The sequence below is a fragment of the Athene noctua genome, unplaced genomic scaffold (assembly GCF_965140245.1).
Source record: "Athene noctua unplaced genomic scaffold, bAthNoc1.hap1.1 HAP1_HAP1_scaffold_163, whole genome shotgun sequence".
Classification (NCBI taxonomy): domain Eukaryota; kingdom Metazoa; phylum Chordata; class Aves; order Strigiformes; family Strigidae; genus Athene; species Athene noctua.
The window spans coordinates 674-23,982 of NW_027437634.1; the positions used below are offsets into that span (position 1 = coordinate 674).

Sequence of the window (23,309 nt, forward strand, 5' to 3'; positions counted from 1 at the left end):
CTCTTCTTCTGCATCAGCCTTTCCCTGTAGTGTATTTGGCTTCTCCCTTGCTTCTTTACAGCCCACTCTAAGTTCCCTTAAGCCATCTCCTTGTTTCTTGTCTCGTTGTCTTCCTATGTTCCTCCTTTTGCTCTCCAGGTTTCCTTTTATTCCCAGTAAGGCCACAGTGTCTGTGGTCTCCTCTTGCTGGTCTGCCTGCGTGACTGTAGCAGTGCAGCTTGACTGCCCCACTCAAACCCAGTATGTTAGAAGTGAATTTCTTCCTCCCCCCAGTATAGCAGGTGCTGTTTTGCCTTCGGGTATTTCATCCCCCTCCAGAGGCGTGACTGCTTGGGTGTGTGCAGGCAGAAGCCCGCAGGTTCTTTGGGCTGGTTGATATGCTATTGTGCCCTGGCAGAATGGATTCCATCCCGGTGTATTCCTCTGTAAGGAACTGAAGGCATTGATGCCTCAAACATTCATCGACACAGAAAACCTCCAGGACCAGCTGTGGCCTTTGGATTAGTCTAAGGAATGTCACCTGAGGGAGCGGGAGTGTATGGAAGGCCGCACCCCCCCACTCCCTTGTAGTTGTGTTGACAAATGCCTTATGTGGACCTCAGAGGGGGGAAACTGAGTGAAACCAAAAGTTTCCCCTCGAGCACCAAGACCGCTCATCACTGGCCGCACTGTGTAAGCCCGGTACTGTGTGGCTCCATTGTGTCAGCCAGACACCATGCTGGCCTTGCTAACGGCCTCGTGCCGTCGCCATTGAAGAGGCGGCAAGGCCTGACAAGAGGTGAGCATTTCTGCCCCAGAAGCAGAAGTGTGCTAACCAGCTGGTAAGATGAACTGAAAAGGGGACAGAAACTTTGTTGCGTCTGCACCCACCAGCCAAGACGGTCGGACCTGAGACAGTGCTGGATCCAGGGGTGCTGATCCGCATTCCTCTCCCTCTCCCTCTCCCTCTCCCTTTGTAAGACACCACATTGTTTATTATCCTTTTCCAAGTTTAAATTGTTTTCTACCGCAAGTAAAACATTTTAACCGGTCGCTTGGTGTCGTTTCACCTTAATTTAACCCAAGGGGATCACAGAACTGTTGCGACTCTCTGGGCTTCCAGTCTGGGTTGTGACAACCTTAAGAGTTAGAAGTGCTTTGGAAAAGTGGTTAAGGAGGGATGTCCCCAGGGCACGGCCAGGTATTTTCTCCTCATGTGTCCGTATGAGTGGCAAAATCATAGTTTCCTGTCTTCCCTGCAGGTTCCTCGGCTGGTGAAGGTTGTCTTGGAGCCGTCGCCTTACTTCAAGTTGACCAGCCCCAGTGGTGTGTGCTGTAAAGTAGCACCTGGCATGTGCTCAACTTTCCGCGTCCTGTTCACCCCGGAGGAGAACAAGGTGAGACTGGAGGTCCAGAGAGGTCGGTGCCTTCAGTGTAAGCTGAACCTGCTGGGCTGGATTCAGAACAGGGCATCTGCTGTGGGTTTTGAGGACTGTCCTGGATCTAGAACCAGGGGAAACTCCTTCCCCATGGGGAAGATTATGCTCTCATAGGCTGGAGGCTCTTACGTGTTTCAGATCACTTTTGTCCTTCAGTGATGGAACATTTAATGTCATGTCTGCTGGTTTGAGAGAAAAGAGAGTGCCGTCTGTAGTGGGGCGGCCTCCCGAGGTGTTGGTTTCTGGTATCTGTCCACTGCTGTGTGATTATGGGTTTGCTCCACTAACGGTAGATACAGAGGTGTGTTTAAAAGTGACTTGTTACTTGGAGGACCTAAAGTGAGCCTGATCAGAGTGAGGACTGCCACCCGTGGAAACTGGAGTCACCTTAATGCCTCGCGTGTTGGCCATGGTAGCGAGACAGCAGAACATTATGTCTGAAGTCATGGCGGATTTTACGCACTGGTTATAGCCCACAGCCTGCTGTGGGGTCTGCTCCAGGCTGTGGTCGGGCAGTCTGCAGCTGGTCTGTTAGGATGCTGTTAGCTGCTGCAGCAGGGACTGACGGGCTGTGCTTTCCCTCCCTGCGCTTCCTTGAGTGTTCCTGAGGGAAGATGCATGTGGAACTATAGGAAAATGGCAGGGTGGGGTATTGATGTTTGACCATCTCATCCCAACAGTAGGGGTTTAATTATTGTGGAAAATACTAGAGGAACAAATAGATCCAGAGAGCTTTTCTGTTTCCCATCGGGCAGCCACTTCCCTGCCTCACCCTGGACTGGAGCAAAGATGGTGCTTTTCCATCCCCTCTGTTTTCAAGCCTTGCAGCTGGGCTGTCCCTGAGGACACTTGTCTGTCTGCGATGCAGCTGGGACGCTGGGGCAGAGGGACCGCTGTGCAGGTGGCAGGGAGCCAGCCTGGCACAGGCACACTGAGCTCTAGATGTCCCTAACTCGGCAGGAGGCTGTTGGGCTGCAGGTGGCTTTGAGACATCTGCCTGAACGAGCACACAGGGGAATAAACGGGCAGGTACAAGCTGCAGGCAGACACGTTACCCAGAGCCTGCGCTGTGGCCGTCACGCGTGTTACTGTGGCTGCTCTGTCAGCTGGCACCTCTTCCATGCCAAACACGCCGTGCCTTTGCTTAGAGGTTTGCACATCAGTGCTGTGGCCCTGGCAGGTCTGATTCTCAGTGCTGTGATGTGAAGGGTCAATGCTGTTATCTGGAGGCTTGTTAGTGCAGAAGAATTTAATACCTGGCATGGACAGGAGGAAGCAGTGCAGGGAAACAAGGACAGGCATGCTGAGTCCTTTCACCACCATCCTGCTACCTCTTAGCACTGTCCTTCGCATGGCTTTTTTGGAGAGACGAGGCCAGGGGACAGCTTTGAGCCAGCAGATGTTTCTGCACCGGGCCAGCGGTGCAAGATCTCTTTGGGCGTACCTGCTTCTTCATCTTTCACTTGCTACTTAGATATAATTTAACACTTTGTCCTATCCTCAAACAGCACGGATATAGAAAACTGAAGAGAAAATGCCCTGTGGTCCCTAGCTCCCCATGCTTGTGAAATAATCTGTTCCTTTGGAGGGATGAGAAATTATTTCACATCGTTAATATTTAGGGTTAAAATTCTGTTGTCCTAGGGCAGTTCTCCAAACTACTCAAGTGACACAAGAGCTTAATCTCATTGAGGTAGGCTTTGCAAAGTACACCGGTGTCTTCAAACTCTGATTTATTCATATTAATTAGCTTACTTTTGGGGGGTGGCAGAGGTATATTGGTGCCCGTGAAGGGCAAAGTGCTGCTCTTCGAGTTTAGAGAGGCAGCAGAGCAACACGTGAACATCACCACAAATACAAGTGGGGTGAGAGAGCCCTCAAGAACCCCCATGTCCAATACTTTGTCCCTTGTCTTGCCCTTGAACTGGCGAGTGTATGGAGCAGGGAGCTCTGCCAGCAGAGCTTCAGCGACACTCCGGTGGTTTCTGGTGCACTGGGGGTTGTGCAGGGCATGGGGAGAGGGATGCCTGCTGCTCAGCGAGGAGCACGTGGGGATTTATACAGCTGAATCAGAATTTTGTACGAATTGAGCATTTTGTCTCATACTTGATGGAGTGTGGGGCCAGCGAAGCACCAGAGTGCCGTAGCTCAGCTAGAAACGCATCAACAGCGCAGCCAGGAGGTGCACGGCGCCTTGAAAACCCCTCAGCAAAGAGGCTTTGGGAAATGGTTCTGCAGAGCCGCCTGCGTTGGGCTGGCAGTGGCTTGCACGCAGAACACCTGTGTGTTAGTTGTGGAAGGCTGACGAGCGCTGCCTTTGAAGAGGCTCTGCCCCTCTGCTGCTCCATCACCTGCAGGGAGGGTGGATAACCCCGTGAGCTGGGACGCAGGTACAAACCCCTCTGCCAGGGCTGGGCACTCCTGCTGTGGAGCTGGTTTGAATCTGTTCTTCCCCGGGGTAAGTCTGACTTCAGCAAAGTCACTCCTGATTCAAGGGAGTAAAATTGCAGCTAAGCCCTAAATAAAAGGACCACGTGAGTTGTTAGTGGCTGAAATGCCACGTGCCATATAGCGCTTGCTTGAAAAATGAGCAATTTCCTATTGTCTTGCAGTCATTTGGGAATGTGCCACAGGATGGGACTGTCAGAAGGTAAATAAAGAGCTGACATGTCTCTGTTTATTGGCACTCTCCTTAGAAATAAGAAATGCTAATTTTTCTGTGGGTCAGCGTTTCCAGGTAGTTACTCTTGCTGCTTCTGTCGTACACATTTCGGGTTTAGGGCTTCAGCTGCGTTATGGTCTGACAGTCTCTGCCTAATTGGAAACCATCGTGGAACTGACTGGCAATAGACAGGAATACCTACCTTTGTGTGTGTCCTTTGGCTTATTAATAGGTTATCTTAAAGGAAGAAGGAAGCAAGAAGCATATGAATACATAGCACAGCTTATTCTGTTTTGTCCTCTCGCTCTTTTTGCTGTAGCAATACAATATATTCAAGCAATACACGTTCAGTCTGTAAGGTTTGCCAAATTCACTACTGTTGCTCAGTGGAGACTGAATTAATGCTCGTTAATGTGAATTATGACAGGCTGATGAGTTATTGCATTACTGAAATTAGAATTCAGTCGGGCGCTGTTAGATGTTTGGTAGCACACTGAAGCTATTCCAAGTATCCTTTTAAGATGACTTTTGAGGGGAGGAAAGGGGCAGAAAATCAAGGCAAATGGCCCTGTGCAAAATGAACCTGGAGCCAAGTGACCGATTTCAAAGCCTGCTGTGAATTGGTGGCTGAGGAAGGCAGGAGAAGGGCCACCCCTTCTCATGGGAAGCTGTCTTCATCCTCCAGTCTCTCCTCTCTTAATGGCCCTTCTTTTCCAGCCTTCATGATATCCTGGTTTCAGCAGGGAGCTTTCCCTGCTCGACTTGCTACGTTACTTTGTGCTACAAGGATCTCTTCTTTGCAGTTGTCTGATGCAATGGGTTCAGTGAGGTATTTAGGGTTGGTTTCACAGCAAAACCGCCCCCTGCGTTTGCTGGTGTGCTGGGCAGTGAAGGTTGCTGTCACTGTGACAGTAATTAATGTTAACCTGAGCTTGCAAAGAGCCTGAACTGACACCTCTGAGACACAAGCAGTTCTTTAATTTCATTGGGTGAAATTCAAATGCCAGTGGTGATACTTCGCAGGCCAGAGCTTATAACTTATTGCTTCTCGAAGGTGAATAGGAGAAGAGGAACCATTGCACAGTGACAGGTGTTTTCCTTGAAACTGGGAGAGGAGTTGTATGAAGGATGAAGTTGTATTTTCATGAAAATCTGTAGACTGAAGCTGGTGGGTCTAAAAAGAAACTTTAAAGTGTGGAAGCGATGCAACCCCTCTCTCACCCAGGCATGTTTGTTTAGAAACCTGGGTTGAAACCGTCTAAGGGTTTGCAGTTGCAAAGTAAAACAAGGCTGTGAATTGGTTCCAGCTGTACCCGTAGACTGTAAGTAAATGCCTAGCAGAGCTGGTAAGGCAGGGCAGTGCTGCAGTGGAGATCTGCAGCCCCCATCTCCTCCCACGGGAGGGTTATTCAGCTTGCAGATGCTCACAGGACTGTGGGTTCACAGCAGCCTGCACAGCCAGCTTCTGCCTGGCACCCCTCTTCCCTTGGCTTTCCCCCGGTTTGGCCTGAGGCTTTGTTCAGCTTGGTGCAAGGTCCCATTCTGGTGGGTCACGGAGCGTGGCTGAAGGTCAGGGCACTCTGAAGAGCTGAGTCCAGCCTTGTACGGGATGCAGCGTCCCAGGGCGTCCCTGGAGAGGGGGCTCGGCACGCAACGTGCCTGTGCATGAATGGCGAGAGGCAGTTTGCTCTCTCAAGGTCATGGTTGTCTCTGAGGCCAAATCCTTGTTGCTTTAGCCTTGCCTTCATGTACCTGAGATTAGTCACAGGAAGAACTCTTTAAGTCTAGTGTAGAGCTGGAATAGGCTGCTGAGGGCAGGGGTGGAATTGTTAGTGCTTTTAAGTACTTGTCAGGCATCTTGCAGGAGTAGATTGGGTGTAGAGCTGAGCCAGTTCTGTGGTTGGGAGATGGATCAGCTAGCTTTTTAAGGGTGTGTGACCCCAGCCTTGTCCCTATATTGCTCTGGGAAAGGGTAGGAATTACACACTTACCCTAAACTCACCTGACATTAAAACAATTCCCATGTCCAGCTTGTTAAATATTTCACCAAAGACTGAGTGTTGGTCGTGCACGTGGCAAAGTCCTTTTGAAAAGGCACCTGAGCATCCCCTCCCTGGCCAGCATCAGTGAGGTCACTGTGTTGCTGGGATTGGAGTTAGTACTGTGGCACAGTGGGTGCTTAGTGGAGCCTTTGATCATCTGCGGTGGGGATGATCACGGGTTCTTGTTACTGCTGTAATCCCTTCCATGAAATTGCTCTATGTTGGTGCCTCACATGAATCAAAGTATCAGAAAATTTCGTCAGGTTCTGCCAGCTTGCTGTGAAAGCAGGCGAATCAATGGGATTGTTTCTTCTTTGCAAGTTAGCAGCCTTGTTCACACTACAGGAATGAAATGTCCCTAAGGTAAAAAGCCCTTTGACGTTACTGTATGCTACTGTTAGAGTCATAGAAACCAGCAGTTTTTCTTCTGCCATGGGATGGTACAAAATGCACTGTGCTGAGATTGTTTCTTTCCCTGCAGGATTATTTCCACCAGCTCACCTGCATCACAGAAAGGGAAAAGTTTATTGTGCCAATCCGAGCTGTAGGTGCCCGAGCTATCCTGGACTTCCCTGACCAGCTGAACTTCTCCGTCTGTCCAGTCAAGTACAGCTCCCAGAAAACTCTGCTGGTTCGCAACGTGGGTAACCGGGAGGCTCGCTACCGCATCAGCACTGAGAGGTAAAGGAGCTCATCTTCTTTGTGCAAAACACTGTTGCATGATAACACGGTTGGTAACAACAAGGAACCAGAGCATCTGAGCTGCTGTATTGCGGCTGTAGCTGCAAACGGGCAGGACATGTGGGTTTTGCTGTTGCTTGTAGTGTTTTAAGTATGATGGAACCTGTGATAAAACTCTGCGTGCTGCAGCGAGGTTTTGTACTGCAGTGGTGTCTCCAACAGAGCATCTCGCAAGACCGATTCCATTAGACTGAAAGAGCACATGACAGAAGGCAACCTGGCTGCCCTTGGGCTGTGTAAGGTGCTGCGTGGCAGGCAACAGCTCTAGGAGCTCGGTTCCTGTAGACCGAACACAGTGTTAAGAGATGGGCAAGCTGTCAGCTGGTGAGAGAGACATTTACGAATTTACCAGCAGCTGTGTCTTTATATGCAAGTGCCATTAGAAATCGTAGATCAAAGCAATTGGTATTGAGGCCCTGACAAAGGCCAGGAACTTTGTTTTCCAGTGGGTTTGGTCTGGTCCGTGAGACCAAATATTAAGTAGAATGAGCTTTTAGGTGGAGATGAGCAGACACTGGCTTAAAAACTGCACCACAGCCCCAAAGCAGCATGCTAATGAGGGCACAGGCAAAAGATGCAGCAAGTGTCTGGTGCATGGGTTGGGGGCCTTTTCTTTTAGAGCTTTATCTCTCCCAGATTTCCTGGAGAGTGCTCCAATCTGTAAGTATCCAGCTTGCAACCTCCTGATCCCGAGTGCCTTCTGAAGTGGTTCCATACCAGTGTCGGCCAAAGACAGCCATGCTCTGGGAGGCTGCAAGCGCGTGGTGTTCCGGTGGTCCCGAATCAAATGCCTGACATGAGTTGTGTTATGGACAGCCTGTCCTGCTCCTTCTGGTCTCAGAAGACAGTCACTGGTTTCCCAGTTGGCTGAATGGGAGAGGGTGATGCAGCTGCAGGGAAACTGGTTGAGTTGGCTGGTAATTCGTGGTGAGTTGCTTGGTTCCGGAGGTCTTGGTGTAGGAGCTGAGGTCAAGAATGCAGCAAAGACCAGCGGTCTGACTTGGTGCACCTGAGCTGCTTCAACTTCTTCTCCAGGAAAACAGGGCTCAAAAGGCCAGTCTTTACTTTTCTCTTGTGAAACATGAGGGTTCAAGAGGAGCTTCCACCAAACCCTGGCAAGGCTATTTAAGCAGGCTTCTAGGATGCTATTTAAGGAGGCTGCTTCTTTTCCCTGTGGAAACACGTAGGCAGGAACTTGTAAATCACTGCACAGTTTTCCTCTGGGATTTCCAGATCTAGCTGTTGTCACCAAAATAAATACTCAGTAAAATCTCAGTAATCATCTTTTTGCAATGGACTCTCCAACTCTCCTATTGAGTGATACAGCACGTCGAGTCCTCCTTGATACGGATTTTAAGAGTTTCTGAGCTTGAGCAAATATTTCCGCCCAGATTTGCAATAAAGAAATGGGAGGCATTGCAAATGTTTTATTTCAAACTACACACAAAAAAGTTCTGAACAACTGGACTGCATGTGTACAGGGATGGGAAGCTGATATGATTTCCCTTGTCAGCTGAGGGCATCTGCCATCTCTTCCATTTCATGATAAACTTTTGAAAGCTGCTTTGAAATTTCAAACAGATGATTTAAATCTTTGAATATAAGTAGCATTTTATTCTAATTAAGTTGCCCTGACTTTCATTCAGATTTCTTTTTAAATACTCTTAAAAGAGTATTTAAAAATACATGCTTGCATGTGAGAGGAGGAGGAGGAGGATTAGTGGAGTAGAAGGGAGTGAGAGATCTGTCTAAGCTTATAGATCCATCAAGTGACCTCTGTGTCCTTTATTCTCTATCTAAACAATTTAAACTTGTGTTTTCTGGCCTGAGCATATTCAGGCTCTTGCCCATTCACAAGTCATTTGCAGATGCCACCATTTCCTAGTCCATCGTGCTGCTCATATCACGTTTCCTCGCAGCTTTTCTCTGGATTTCCTTCTCTGTGGCATCAAGCATAATCTGTCTGCCTTCACCTTCAGTGCATTTTTCAGCCCATCTCCAGTCCTAACCTTTCCCCTCAGCTCTTGCATCTGGTCACTTCATGATGACTTTCCCTGCCTGTTACTCATTTATCTAAAGGCTTTGATGTTTTCTGTTGTGCATTTCCCTCCAGGGAAGAGCTCTTAAGTGAAGCCATGGGGCCAATTCAGCATCCTTCTGCTGTTCCCGTTTGGAGCTCTCCCTTGCCATGGTTTCTACCAGAAGCATGGCCGCATATTTGATCACTTTTCATGGAGGGAGAAAACCACCAAAGCACTCCCTGTTATGCAGTCTGGCTTCGTGCCTCTCCTCCCTCTGCATGTCCATACCCAGCTCTTAGCTGCATAGCATGGTAATAGAAAGTAATAATAGTATAAATAGAGAAAGTCTCTTCCTGTTGTCTCATTGTTAAGGCAGGATAACCAGTTTCTGCTTCATGACATTCACAGAGATAAATGTCATTCCAGTACATCCGAGTTGAAAAGGGTGTCTGGAAGCAGATCTCAGTGCAGCACTGCCTTCTCCTGACATTGCTGACGTTGTGCTGTGCCATGCTATGGGGCTAGAGGGGATCAGTCTGAGATAAGATCCATTTAGGAATGTCCCCACCAAGCTCTGAAGGCTCAGGAAATTATCCTGCGAGGCACAGTGCCTCGAGCCCCGTTGTATCCCTCCCTGTAGTACCCATACGCTACATGGTGGCGTGAGACTGGCGAGTTCCCGTAGGACGTGCAAAGACCATCCAAGGACATGAAAATTGAGCCTAGGTGCAGTGAAAGAGGGAAATACAGACCTTGCGTGATGCTGACAGGATTTTTTAGCACAGAGATGGAGTCTTGGATGCTTTGACTGTAGCAGACTGGGTTTACTGGAAAAGATACATTGCTTGAGTTTGGTTGTTATACCGTTACTGTAAAATAATATATGCCAAGATGAAACTACCAAACTACCTTTTTTTTTTTTTTTTTTTTTTTCCCCTGCAATAGATCTTAGTAGACAGAAGAGGCAATTCAATCACCAGTAATTTTACTGTCTTCCTTGGGTTTGGAGGTAGCTTGTAATGAAATCTATTTTCCCAAACTCAAATGATTTTATAAGGCCCCAGTAGACCAAAGAAAGGTTGGCTGCAGGAGATAAACATGCCACGGCACTTGAAGTATATTGCGGCCTCCTTGCACACTGCGTGTGCCAAAGGTGTGGTTCAGGAGAACAGGCAGCATGGTAGTTTGAGAGCCTGGGCCACAGAACTGCCAGCTTTATTCACTTGTCAGTCGTATTTCTCAGTTCTGTCAGGAGTATTTGGCCTTTGGTATCATCACGGGATGCCCAGCTGTCAAGATGGGGAGCTGTTGCCTGGTGAAAGTAAGCAAGATGTAAATGCCAAAACATATCATGATGAAATTGCTTACGAATCTAGTGTTGCTTTCTTTCTGAAGGGCAATAACAGGCAAGATCTCGGCAAGTACTGATGGGCAGGTCTCTCCTAAGTTGGTGTGGCTAGATGTGTTTATACAAGCTGCATAAGGGACTGCAAGGTGCCATTGGGAGATCTGGACATGTGAAAGTCTAGATGTCGTACAACAAAGCAAACCTACAAATGGACATAGTTACAAAGCATGTCAGAAGAAAACGAGCTATTAAAAAGCCTCCAAACCTTACCTTTTCTGTCTTTCAGGAGCAGTAGTGATTCATTAAAAGGGTAGATCTAACAGGATGCAAATTATCCCAAAGAACAGCTCACATTTAATGGGTAAAAAGCCAGTGTCTATCCCGCTAGTGCCATCTCTCAGCAGTGGTTTTCATTTGGCTGTGACAGTGTGTCAGGGATGTCTCCTTAGCATCTCGTCTGTAGGCTGCAGACAACAGCTTAGTGATGGTGACTGAAATTCAGGGGAGTTAAGTTAAACCATGGAGCTTACATCTTTGAGTCTTGGAGAACCAGGTCCATGTGAGGGGTAATGAGCTCCCACTACAGCAGGAAGAGTTGTCTCATGGGTACGGCGTGGGGTAGGATGTAGGACAGGCAGTATCTGATTTGTGCTCCATTTCTCAGCCCTGAGAACTGAGTCCTGAACTTGGCTGGATCCTCCTTTCACAATTTGAAAAGATGAAGGTATCTTTGGGAGGGTTATTCCCATCCATCTGAGGGCAGGAGTATGTAGACATGGGGAAGGAGCAGGAAGGTGATAGGATGGGAGGTAGTGCTGAAGTGTTGCCCAGGATCCCCCTTAACTGGCAGCTTTTCTGTTCTGGCAATATTTCTGAAAGAAAAAGAAACAAAAAACAAAACCAAAGAAACTCCAAAATCTCTGCCTTTCTCACACCAGGCAATGATCCCACCCAAGCCCTGGCAGAGACCTGCAGCAGTCCTGTCAGTGACCATCAGTGCGGGTGCAGGACCGTGTAGAACAGCCCAGTTCTGAGGCTGGTGGTGCCTTGTCTTTCCTCCTCTCTCCAGAGTCTCAGGCCCAGCACACAAACATTGCAGGCCCCGTGCTTCGGTGGCAATGCTCCCGTGGTTGTAATGGGAGCAGGTCAGGCCCCTAATTGCAGTGACATCTCCTTAATGAGCAGAAACTCCAGCAATTTCATCAGCTGTCACTACTTACATGAACAAAGTTCAGCTTGCGCATGGCTCCAGTTGTTCTCAGTATTTTTGTGTGTGTTGCATTCTCTAATGATGGTAAAACTCTCCAGAGCATGTTTTTAAGGTGACAAATTGACCACCAGCAAAGCACTAAAAGCAATAACTTTTGTTTTCTAAGTGGGGCTGTAGAAGAGCCATGAAGCCCAGCTGCAGAAGCATGTTACACCTGGCTTGTCCCTTTGCATTAAAGCACTGAGTTTTGTGTCTGTCAGCCAAGAGCCGTTTATCTGGTGACAAATCATAATTGCTCATATTAAATCCAAAGTACCCCAACACATTTTCATAATTCTTTCCAGTGCATTGCACAGAACTTGCCTGGTGGGCCAAGCAAACAGTTACCGAGCTTGGATGACAACCCCGAGTCCCAGATTGCAGTGCTTGTGAATACACAGAAAAACCCCTGTTAAACCCGCCTTGATGTGCTCCTGGTAATGGCACTTCATGTAGCCGGGGGTTTAACGGTTCAGGCTGTACAAGGGATCCTCCTGCCGTGTCTTGTTTCCACGTCCTTGTATCGCTCTAATCCGCGTTTGCACTTATTCAGCTTTTTCTGATTGTTCCTTTTCTTAGAGCAGCTTTCACTGTAATGCTGACGAAATGCACCCTTTCTTAGGCTAAACTAGGATGTTTTCAAGGTAAAAAATTGAATTCTGCAAATTAAATCATATTTATTCTGTGGTCTTCAGAAAGACACTTATTCTCCCTCCTGTCTGATTGCTAGGCTGCAGTCTCACTGGGACAGGTAGTGCCCTGACATTTGCATCTCCTGAGGTGGAGTTTATAGGTGGCAGGAAAAGAGAGATTCCTGCGGAAGTCAGTGTCAGGTTGTGCAGGCAGATCGCTCTCACCCTCTCTGTGCTCCTCAGAACCCATCCTCTGGCTGTGCTGCCAGCAGTCGGACTCCTGAGCCTCCCTGCAGAGATGGGGATGCAGAGTATGGGGGAGGTGAGGTCGTTTGACACCACAGGATGTTCGGAGAGCCGGATCTCTTCAGAAGTGAGAGTCTGTAGCGCCATTTCTGATCCTCTATGTTCTGTTTTTTCTGCTGGCTGTGGTTTGTTTGCTTCCTGCTTGCCCAATGAGCTGAAGTGGAGTAGGCTGCAAAAGGAGTGTAGTCCCCGGATCGCCCACAATAGCCCTGATGTGTCTCTTTCTCTGTGTTGCAGCCCCTTCTCTGTGGATCCCTCCATCGGGACTCTTGGGATTGGTGATGCCGTGCAAGTGACAGTGGAGTTTCACCCGCTGAAGACCGGGGATCATTCCGGTTCCCTGGTAGTTCACTATGACACAGGTAAGTGCTGGGCACTGCGTGGTGCACGCTCTCTGCATCCTTCAGAACAGAGCCCCTTCTAGGCAGAATAACGTTAAACTTTCTTTGCAAACTACTTCTAAAAGTTTTTCTTTCAAAACCTCTGCACGTCTCAGTGCTTAGAAGGGAGCAGTTAAAGGGCAAAGGCTGAGCCTGTTCTGTGTGTCCTGTGTGGCTGTGTGCTGGTCCATCCCTGCTGTCAGCACGGTGTTCTCCCCCCAGCACGCCCCATGACAGTCATCTACCATCATTGCCCGATGTTGCAGCCACCTTAATTCCCTCTCCAGGTGTACCTCCCCTGTCCTTTACCTCGGGGAAAAAGTGACAAATAGTGTCACTTTAAGAGTAGGTGGGAAAAACTCAAGAAAAGGTGTGATGTTAAAAGGCTTCTGTCTGCCTTGGTTCAGCAGAGGTATCTCGTGATGCTGTTCAAAACACTTCTTCAGTTGCCTGAACGCATTTGGTGTGCATTTTCTCTTGCCTGAAAGAGAGGTTTGTTTTGTCCCTGTTCCTGAACTTCATTCCTGGGAAGTGTCATGTCCTCACCTAGGTGCGACTGCGATGCTTTAGCCCAGCAATGAGCGTTTTATTGTCTTGAGTTTGTAGAAGTTCTGTAAATTCTCTTATATCTTCCAAATGCTCTTTGCAGCCTTCTGAGTTATCACAGCTTTGTTTAATATTTTTCAGTCAATGACACATTCACAGAAAATTTATGCTCACTCAGAGAAGCTCATTGGTTTGGGTAACACTTTCTTGACAGAACAACTGACATTTCAGAGAACGACAAAAGGTGCCTCATTTGTATGCGTTTAGGGAACCTATAGGATAAACTTCAGAGGGATAGATCTTTTCCTGGGTTGGATGAGGGCTAACAGGTCGGTGGGGTTTATACCATGTGAAATGGAAAGTGCAATTGAAGAATCCAGGGCCGGGATCTTCACAGCTTGCTTGGAAAACCTGAGCCTTGTTCTTAACACCTGATCCCTCCATGGGTAATCTTTGCCAAAGTGATTTTCATGGACAGGCCACGGGGACCAAACTATCTGCTGGCTCTGGGGTGGGCAACCTCCCCGTAACATGGTGCAGCTGCCTGGGAGATGAAGGCAGGATTTGTTCCTGCCTGTCAATACGGCGCTGCAGTTATTTTTTAATAAACCACAGACTGAGAAGGAGAGCAAGGAATAATTAAGGGATTATTTCTCACACTTTGCAGCATACAAAGAAGTAAAAGGCTGCTGAGATTAATTGCTGAAGTGAAACCAAAGCATTTAATCAATCGGTCTTAAAAGCCGCTTGTTTTAGGCGTAGTGCAGAGCACCAGACCGTGTTACCCAGCCTGGCGGGGAGAGCCCTGGCTGCTTTGTCCTGCGCTGTCAGACTCCCTGCGACTCGCATACAAAAAGCAGCTGGGCTGCTCTTTCAGAGTTGCCAACAGACTGTTTCTTATGAAGCGGAGGCACTAAGAGCAAAATATCAGTGTAGGGTGTTGGGAGGCGTTTTCCTTGCCTTACTGTGTGTCTGTATGGACTTGCTCACAAGTGGCAGTAGTTCTCAGTGAATCCCACTGGTTTTAGTGTGACTGATGCAGGATCAGGTGCGTGTTGCCTGGCTTTAATTTTAATTCAAATCTGTCCCTAGCATTGCTTAAGGAGACACGAAGCTCTTCCCTTTGCCTGCTATTTGGCTGATTAGAATTGTGCCTCCTTTACACTGTCCTGGTTAGGAGTGCAGGTGCTGTCCCCTGGACAGGCTGTCCGCGTGGTGGTAATTGTGTTGCTACAAACTTTACAGGTGAGTGTGAAGAAAATGTCTTTGCTGCTAAGAGCATAATGATTTACAGTGAAAATTTGATCTTCACTGCTTTACATGTCCCAACTCCTCCATTTCCCCCATGTACATGGGTCTGGGTGTGAAAAAGTCCAGCTCATACTCCATCTGGGAACGTAAACGTGTTGGGATGCTGAATCCTTTTCCTTGGCTGAGCAGGCTTACTTCGGTAACGAGGCCACCCATGCAGGGGCTTGGCGCTGTGTTAGTGGTCACTGTACACATGCAGGACACTCACGAAATCCCAGCCCTGGCTGTTTATTGCTGTTTGAGGCTGAACAAGTAATGGTAGCGTGGACGTGCCAGCACCTCTGAACATCTCAGCTACCACGAGGATAAAGCATCTGAGAAAACACTGCCTTGTTGTGATAGTCATCTGTGGTTTGGCTTTGGAGAAAGCAACCACCTTTGCAGAGCTCTGTTCTCTTTCCTCTAAGAACCCCCTTTTGACCAAGGGTCTTGTCATCTGTCTTGCAAGGCTGGCATTGCAGTCACTGAGTTCTAGGAACTCGTTTGAAAATGAAATGAAAATCCTATTGATTTAGTCTGTAGACCAAGTCTTTTCCTTCCTCTTTTTTCTCCTTTGTAAATTCACTGATGCATGTGGACAGGCAGCAGGGTTTAACTGAGGTTTAGCCCTTGTTGTGCTGCATTTTCTGTTCCTGAGATCGCTCAGACAAGTTGCTGAGTGTTCTCAATTTGAACTGACTGCAGCCGGAATGGAGGAGGCTCAGTACTTGTCTGAGCAAACTCCCTACCTCAGTACATCCTTGACTCGTCCCTGTATTGTGCAGGATACCAGGGTGGGAATACTAAAACCAGTTTCTGGCTTTAATCTTAGTCTTGTGCCAGTGTTTACAGGGGCTCTGGTGCTTCTGTGAGTAGCGTTAAGCTACTGTTGAGCTAAATTCATGGCAACAGACCGTGAGCTTCTGACGCCCACCGCTGTGTGCCACTGCCACTCCAGTCTGCAGCTGTTCATCTTCATGCACTTCTCCGTTCCTTCCACACCAGGAAGATTTACGGTAGCTGCTTAGAGGTGCTAAGAGGTGGGGAAATCTTCCGCTTCCTAAGCAACAGCCCCTTTTGAATCCAAAGCTTCCCTATAGTGCTCTAACTGCTGCAATTATTTTTTATTTTGTGTTTAGTGCTGGCAGATGGTTAGAAACTGACATTATTCTGTGAGTTTTTAAAGAAGATCTTGTTTCCCATGTTAGATCCTAAGGTGTAAGCCAGACTGATGCTGTACAAGAGGCTTCTCTAGATTTTCCTTGGGCTATGAGGCATTAAAAAACTTTGCAAGGGGATTTTTCTTTCCGCCTGTTGTAGGTGGTGAGTGCATGTTGTGCTTTTTTTTCCTTCTCTTGTGAGAATTCCCAGCAGTATGGCTGGTTTCTGTCAGACTTTTATGTTCTCGTACATCTGCTTCAAAGTGAGTGGAGGGAGTCGTATATTGTAGGCAAAAAAGGTGTAAATAGGAGTTTGTGCAATTATATGTTGACTTTGCATCCTAACAGTAGCAGCACTGCAACAGACGGAGGGTTGGTAACTAATACTTTATACAGCCGATTGGTTATGTGCTCTTATAGTTCAAATCACTTAGATTGATGGGTGAGTCTAGTTGGTCTCCAGAGTGTTTGTCTCTATCAAAACAGGTAATAGGTAACAACTGTTTCCTGTCTTTGTTTCCCCTTTCCTAGAGCTGCTTGTAATAATGAATTTTTCTCATGCTGTTTTTGGTAAGGTTGTTCTGCTCCTTGCAGAGTATGGCCCCTCTCCAGGGCCTTGTGTTTCAGGAGAGCTGATTTGTCACTTTGAGGGTAGATGAAGGGGAATGAAGTTTGTGCTTCATTTGCTTGAGGTTTCTTTGCACAGCTTTGTAGCTCCACAACTACATAACACCCCTCTGAAGAAAACCCCTGCTCCAGCAACCCATGGAGCTGACTGCGTGAGCACAGACTGGGATGTATGTACTAGGAGGGTGGCTTGGAAGTTAGAAATCTCCTTCTGGCTGTTTTGTTCATCCTCAGGCATGCACAGAAACAGACATCTGCGTGACGCTGCATCCCCCATTTTTAGCACGTGAAAGATTTCTGGAAGAATGTGGTTTTCATCTCTCTGCAGGTCATCCTTGACCACAGCTTGTCTACTCTTATCATCAGTGGAAATCACTGACGTGTTCTAAGTGTCATTACCGGTGGAGGTGTTTCAGGACAGAACTGAACATTCATTAGCCTCCTTTCCTTGTGGATCGATCAGCATCTGCTGAGAAGCAGAAGCACAGCTTGAAGGGTGACTGACTTATTAGGTGGTCTATTGAGCATGTCTTTGCCAGGCAATCAGAATGAAAGTTCCTGCACCATTTTCTCCATGGCCAAAAGCAATGTTTCAGCCAGTCGGGTACCCCAGCGTGTCGTTACTGTGGTAGCAATAACGATTAAAAATAGCCCGCGGCATCCTGGGTACGCGGCAGTGGTCTTCCATCCTCTGACGGTTTCATCGTCCTTTTCAAAACATTCTGCAAAGCTCCTTCATGCTGGGCAGGACAAAGCCTCCGTGCTGGCTTCTGGATATTCCTGTGCCGGAGTATTTCATCCTGGAACCAGGCAAACAGTTCTTGCTAAGCACAGTGCAGAGGGGTGCTGGGGAATGCGGTGGGTGCTCGGTCACAGAAGGATGCACAGCGGGAGCCTGACTGCAGGGAGATGGCTCAGCGTGCAGGAGAGCTGTCTGAAGAGCCTGCAGCCTGTCCTGTGGAGCACTGCTGCCTGGTCACTGCTTTCCACCTCCCTTTTCATCCCCATCTGTTGTCTTATGGCTCCTTGCAGGGCCTCTGGGGTAGAGACCCTCTGCTTTCACTGTGCTGCGTGGGCTCAGTGGGTGCTTTGCTGAGGCCGGGGCCACACTGGGGACTCTGGCCGTTACAGCAACAACTGTGGGCACGGTCATGAGGAGGATGCTCTGAGCTTCGTTGTAGCCTGGGAGTGGTTCTTTAGAGACACCTGTGTTGCCAGCAGCAGTTTTTTAGTGGTGAGGTTTATAAAGGAGGTCTGGAGTAAATAACGTGATGGTTTAATGATGTCTGAAGGCAGCTCCTGAACACCGCCTCGGAGAAGCACTTGCAAATGACTGTCGCTGCTCCATGCTTTGCTCTGGGGCTGGAGATACAGGCGTGGGGACAGACAGACGCCTTTCTCAGGCCGGCGGAGACTCGGCGCATCCTGTAGGTGAAGCCATCAGCTTCCCAAGAGCGAAACAGCTCAGAGGAGCGCTCCTGACTCTGATCTGGTGGTAGCTCTGTGGGAGACGCAGCAAAAGGCACATGGTGGGGCGGCTGGATCAGGCTGTAGGTGACTTCTCCAGCTTTCCAGAGATCGCTCGGCCTGGTGAGGTGACTCGCTTCTCCGGCGGTGAAGCGGTAACGGAGACCTCTGCACACTGCTTGAAAAACAAGAATATGCCGGCAGTGGAGGCAGCTGGGTATGATAGCAGGAGCAAAAGAATTACTTCTCATAGGTCGATATGGGGGTACAGTCACATCCTTTTGAGTGAAGAGCTCTCCTTTCATTGCTTGCTTGTATTTTCAGTGAAAAAGCAGCAGCAGGAAGGCACTGTCTTCTGACAGACTGGGCAAATGAAATTACACTTGCTTTCCATGCTACCTAAATATTCCAAATGTGACTGTCATTCACTCCTAAAAGATTTTCAATCCAAATTCAGAGAGAGAATCTCAGAGAGAAACCCAGGGATAGAGGAAGAATATGTCGTGGCGAAGACAAAATGCATCAGGGTGCTGTTTTGTTTCTCTTCAGTCTAATCGATCTGGCTACCAGCTTCCCAATGTTTAGAGCAGTAATCAATGAAGGAAAGTACCAGCTCTTGGACACTAGGAACGTGTTCTTCATCAAACCTGAAATTTGTTTTGAAATCTTGTTCAAGGGCTTGCTCATCTATCCTTTCTGTTCAAGATCAGTTTGTACTGCTCTGAAAATTACTCCCTCTTGTACCAGGATGCTTGTGTAGTATTAGAAGAATTCAGAAAGATGCTTTAGCTCTTCTGTAAATTCTCTCTTTGTCTGTTTTCCTGCACAACAGGAGTCCCACAGATTTCTCACTTCAAGATAGTGAAAAGTTATCGTGGTGTGCTGATACCTGTGTCTGTAGCCATGTGGATGGATGCTGGGATAAAACACAGAGGTGTTTCTGCTGTGTCAAAGAGCACCACTCAGGAGTGCACAACCCGAAGCATCTGTTCTGCTGCTCTGTAAAAAGTCTAGCGTTTAATTTCAAGTTCAGGCATTGCTTTGTTCAGGTTGCAGAGTGAAAGCTGTGTCCTGCCACCTGTAGGAAATGTATCAAAAGCATGTAAGAATGAGAGAGTTGACAGTCTGCAATAAGATCACGTTGTGTAAATAATGATAGGGCAGACACATCTAGATTCAGTAGATGCGCTTTCATGGCAGCCAAGCATCCCAAACCACACGCCATGGACACTGCCCTGCCAAGTGAAATGCCTAGTGCTATGTCGCTGTTACAGTACAGAGGGGTTTATTGAAAAACAGCCAAGAGTCTTAAATGAAACGTCATATCTGATTTGACACCCAAGACATGAAGCCTGCAGCCGCCCGTGGCCGACCCTGGCCGGTCCGCTCTCCGTGTCAGCTCATGGGCCTGGCAGACAGATCCGTGGCTTCCTCCTGACTCGCTGGCAGCTGTGCGCACTCTCCTGGACCCGGCGATTTGTGGGTGTCTATATTCAGCACGATGCCAAATGCTCTCGGTGGTAGAAGGTGCTCCGGCAAACCCTCCAGCCTTCAGAAGAGTCCTCAGTGCCTGCAGCCAGGAGCGCAAGGGTGACTGCATCCCCAGCAACTCCCCGCGAGAGCAGCAGTAGGGGATGTTTAGCAAATTGTGTAGAAACAGGCGGTGCACATGCTTTCTCCCTCGCGGGCTCCGGAGTTAGCATTTTTCTGTGCTGGAGGCTTTATTCTCATCTCTGTTGAATAGCTTCTGATGCCTTTATCTTCTAAGAATTTGTCCGGTTTCTCCCTGGATTTGCAGCTGTTAGCCTCTACAGCCTCCTGTGGCAGTGTGTTCCAAAGGAAGGAATACTCCCTGGAAAAGTACTGCCACTTTTGTGTAATTTCTGTCTAATAACATTATTTCAGGCCCTCAGGTTCCTGTTTTATGACAAATAGTGACAATTTTTTCCTTATTCACATTTCCCAGGCCATCCATGCTTTTACAAACCTCTCCCATCTATTGCCCGTATGATTTCTAGGATGAGGAGTCATAGTCAATCTTCTTATAAAAGCTGCTTCATACTTTAAATTGTTCTTTCTGTCCTTCTCTATTTAGCTTGAGATGCTTCAGCTTGTTTTTTTGAGATCAGAACTATACCCAGTATTTCGAGACGCACGTGGCCATGGGTTTAGGCAGGGAGACGATGATAATTTTCATGGTGTTTATTTTGCAGTAGTTTGTCATCTTGATCGTTGTAGAGCGCTGGCTCGTGTTTCCATAAACCCAAGCTCGAGGCACTGTGCATGTCTCCCATTTCTTGGCTCCTGGCTCCTTTGCTTGCCAATATATGCCAAGGATTCAGTGGAGGGAGAGGCAGTGCTCATAAAGCATACCCGCCTCTGTAACTCTCCTGAACATCAGTCATTTCTGTATGCCAAGTTGTCCATTATAGAAAGCAGATTGTCAAGTCACTGTAAACATTGCTGCTGTCCTTGCAGCATAACTCTCATCTCTGACCACAAATCCCTACCACTCCATACTCCCTTAAGAGCGGAGAAATTGAGGCTATACAGGCATGAAGGCTGGGTTCTTTGTGTGTGGAGATGAGTGAATGACTCTGGAGAACTAGTGGTTAAGGGTGAGTCAATCCCCAGTGCCCCCCCAAAAGAGGGGGCTCCTTTTTTTTTTTTTTTTTTTTCCCTGGAATGAATGTGATTCTGCTGTGTTGTGTCTGGCTTCGGATTTCAGGAGTGCACCCAGCACACATCCAGCGCTCTCCCTGTGTTGTTGCACGGTAGCGCTTTAAAGGCAGGTCCGTTGGCTGGCTGCCTTGCTGTGACCTGTGCAGAGAGGAGGAGGCTCTGCCTTTGCAGAGGGATGCTCTCCAGGCTACGGCCAGGCTGCTGCACTTGTCCGTTGGGGCTGGCTCTGAGGCTTTAAGCGCCACTCCACAGAAATGCCGTTTCTAGAGAGCATGTCTGATGTTGGCTGTTTGAGTCTCACCTGGGAAACACTTGCCTGCAAGAGGAAGAGTGAGCTTGGTACTGAAGTTTGATCTCAGTTGACTGCCCGGAGTTACTTGGCTGGGAAGAAGGAAGGTTTGAAAACTCTGGAAAGGAGGGAGCCTTTGGGAGTCTGTTTGGGAGGGTGACGTGCTGGCAGGTCCTCCAGCAAGGCCCCCGTCGTTGGTCAGTTGATGTGCACAGCCAGGGACACTCTCCTCTTCAGCGGGCTCTGAGGTGGAAAGCAAAGATGCCCTCGCTCTGGTCGTTGAACGGCTTGGGAAGACGCAGCGTAGACTTGCAGACTCGGGCATAAGCAGCAGGGTCCCGGCTGAGGAAATGGGCTTGCAGGGCTGTAATGGGCAGGTCGGGGTGGGCCGTGCCCCACCAGTCTCTTCTTGACACGTGTTCACAAACCCACAGCAAGTGAGGGCGCTGCTTCTGCAACACAGTGAAGCTCTCTTCTGTGTCCCATCCTGCCCTGGGCTGTCACTTGTTCCTCTGAACCTCCCTTTCCTGCCTGCGTGCCCCCAGACATCTTTGGGTGTCAGCAACAAGGGATCAGGAGAGACACAACGCTGGGCAAGCCCTGACTGAGGTGGGACTCCTCAGAGTCACCTGAATGACTTGGATGCAGAATTCTCTATGACTCGAGTGGGATGGCAACCCAAAGGCCACCTGGGCACATCGGAAAAATCTCACTGTAAATACTGTCACCTTGGGGATAGATCTCTACAAATGCACCCAGAAATAAGGTGCTGACGGTGGTGCCATCCTCATTCTGTACATGGGCAGCTGTCAGGATGTGATGAGTGTGCTGATCTGTGGAACTGCCAATACAGCTAAAAGCTGTAAGAGTTTATTCTGTTACTGGTGGTTTGCTTTGTTCCTCGTACTTCCATCAGCAAGTGAGATGAGCAAAGACTCCCCTGTGCTTTTTTCCAGGTGAAGATATTCACACAAGCCTCTCTGGGGCAGCTGTAGATGTCAACATCGGTCTGGCCAGGAGCTCCCTGACAGTTGAGAAGACTTACCTCACACTGTCAAACCACAGATCTGTAGTCATCCACAATCGGAGTGAAATCAAGGTTCACTTCCAGTGGAAGGCTTTTTCAACTCAGGAAGAGGAGGATCATCAGAGGCTGAGGTTCGTTTGAAAGATTCATTTCAGTAAGATACACTGCCCAAGGGTAAAACTAACATGTGGCCTCAAGAGGTGTGGTGCATTGAATGGTTTAGGGCAAGTAAACCATCTATGGCATCAGGTTAGGTGTCCCTGGGCTTTAGGGTAATGGAGCTCAGTGCCTCGCATTCCAGCTCCATCCATGGTCCAGCTGAGGATGGTGTTTTGTGGAGGAAAGGTTGATTGCAGTGACTGGATTCCCTCAGAGAGCAAATTTGCATTTTAGGGAGCCCCAAACCACTGATATCCAGAGACCCCTGGGTTATGGGGGGTCCATGAGGCTGAGGAAAGTGTCAGCACTCGTTCCCTGGGACTGCACTGAGTAGCAGCATTTAACATAGCTGCAGGTAGCATAACTGTTGTGATATTCACTGCAGCTTCTTCCACTCCAGCTTTGATAAGGTGGCAGGCTCCTTCTCCAGGAATGTGCAGGGTCAGGTGCTGTGTTGGCCCAGCAAGTTGAGGCCGTCCTGCTGTAGGATGTTGAATTGCCTTGCACTGTCCCGGTTTCCAGCACAACGAGGTGTTTCTACCCTTCCTCAGAGACTGGGGAGAATTTGGAGGTGAAGGGTTCTGCAGGGAAGGCAGGGCAGCACGGGACAGAGCGCGTTTGGGCTGCAGCAGCCTGTGTCTTCATGGTGCTGAGAGATGGGGCAGGTTCTTCCAAGGGTGTCTGTGGTGAAGCTTTGACATTCCCCTTTCAGGCAGCAGAGACACACTTATAGCCCGGGGGGATGAACTGGAAATGACACTTAAAAGTTTGGGTGATTAAGGGAATCCTTGTGGGACTTTCCAGACTTGCGTGGATGTAGGTGTATAGGAGTTAGCTCACAGCTGATCAGGAAAGTGCCTTAAACTGGAGCACTTTTTAAAGGCTTCTGAGCCAATAAAGTTCAACATAATTAGGTCAGAAATGCCTTGAAGGCCAAAACTAGTTTTTCACTGTTCTCTATTTTTAATTACACAGTGTGTGACTTCCATGCAAGCTGAATGTGTTAAAAGAAAACCTCATTGCCTTCTCTGGGCACTTGCCTGGACCCTTCCTTTACCGCTCTCTCCTCACCTGCCTGTCTCAGATTGGACCCTGAGTGATCCTCTTTCCCCTCAGAAGCAACCGGGCTTCCCCACAGTTCACTTCAACCTGATTCATTTCCAATTACATTTGATCTCATGCCAGTTTATGTCCTGAGTCTGACCAGGACGTTCTGTTCTTCCTCCTTGCAATCCCAGGGATGGTCATAGCTCCAGGGCCACT

The 23,309-nt window shown here is 48.4% G+C and overlaps 1 protein-coding gene across 1 annotated transcript in view; it reads left to right on the top strand.

Annotated features, from left to right (window-relative positions):
- Positions 1-1,193: 1,193 nt before the first annotated feature.
- The window catches only part of LOC141955372 (hydrocephalus-inducing protein homolog), an 85,173-nt gene continuing 63,057 nt past the window's right edge, over positions 1,194-23,309 (top strand). Inside the window, 4 exon segments of the mRNA XM_074895209.1 lie at positions 1,194-1,376; positions 6,604-6,803; positions 12,657-12,781; positions 21,817-22,018. Of these exon segments, the coding sequence (XP_074751310.1) occupies positions 1,194-1,376; positions 6,604-6,803; positions 12,657-12,781; positions 21,817-22,018 (710 nt within the window).